Raw genomic sequence first — 651 nt, forward strand, 5'->3', positions numbered from 1 at the left:
GAAAGGCAGCCTAACCCGCCTCCCTCCCCTCTCCACACGCCAGCGGGGTCGGCGCTGCTCACCGCCAGCGAGGACCTCCACGCCTGGTCCATCTACCGCCAGAACCTCAACTCCGACTTCACGGACACCGCCTTGGGCTCTCAGGACAAGGCGCCGCTCCCCTACGGGAATTTCCAGCTGCGGGAGTCCACCGTGCACTCCATACTCAATAATCCCAGGTAAGGTTGTGAGTGTTTGTGTGTGTTCCCTATTTTTTCTTTTTGTTTTGTGGATTGACTATTCTATTTTTGTATCCATATTCTCTATACCTTTGAGATTAGTGTAATCAACAAGGTAAAAAAAAAGTTTTAACTCTTAATCACCACTGTAACCTTCTAATAGAATCACACGCTTTTGACGGATCGCATGTTAGTAATAAACTCTACGGTTATCGGTTGTCTCATTTCGTTTTCGACAATGTATAACAGAAAATGGGGACTCATCAAGTGTAAACTATTATAAGTTTTTTGTTAGTCCATTTACAACATATTATAGTCGATATTTGATGTTATTATACAGAAGCCCGCGAATATGAACTTATAAAGATAATGTGTACAAATATAAGAAAAGTTCACAATGCTAACTTTTGTACAGTTAAAAATGGGGTTCTGC

At 42.5% G+C, this 651-nt stretch overlaps 1 protein-coding gene across 1 annotated transcript in view; it reads left to right on the forward strand.

Annotated features, from left to right (window-relative positions):
• Positions 1-651, forward strand: part of LOC119591316 (ATP-binding cassette sub-family G member 8-like) — a gene marked incomplete in the record, with an annotated part of 74,919 nt that overhangs the window by 16,473 nt on the left and 57,795 nt on the right. Inside the window, 1 exon segment of the mRNA XM_037940047.1 lies at positions 44-218. Coding sequence (XP_037795975.1) covers positions 44-218 — 175 coding nt within the window.

This window comes from Penaeus monodon, chromosome 28, assembly GCF_015228065.2.
Source record: "Penaeus monodon isolate SGIC_2016 chromosome 28, NSTDA_Pmon_1, whole genome shotgun sequence".
Lineage (NCBI taxonomy): Eukaryota > Metazoa > Arthropoda > Malacostraca > Decapoda > Penaeidae > Penaeus > Penaeus monodon.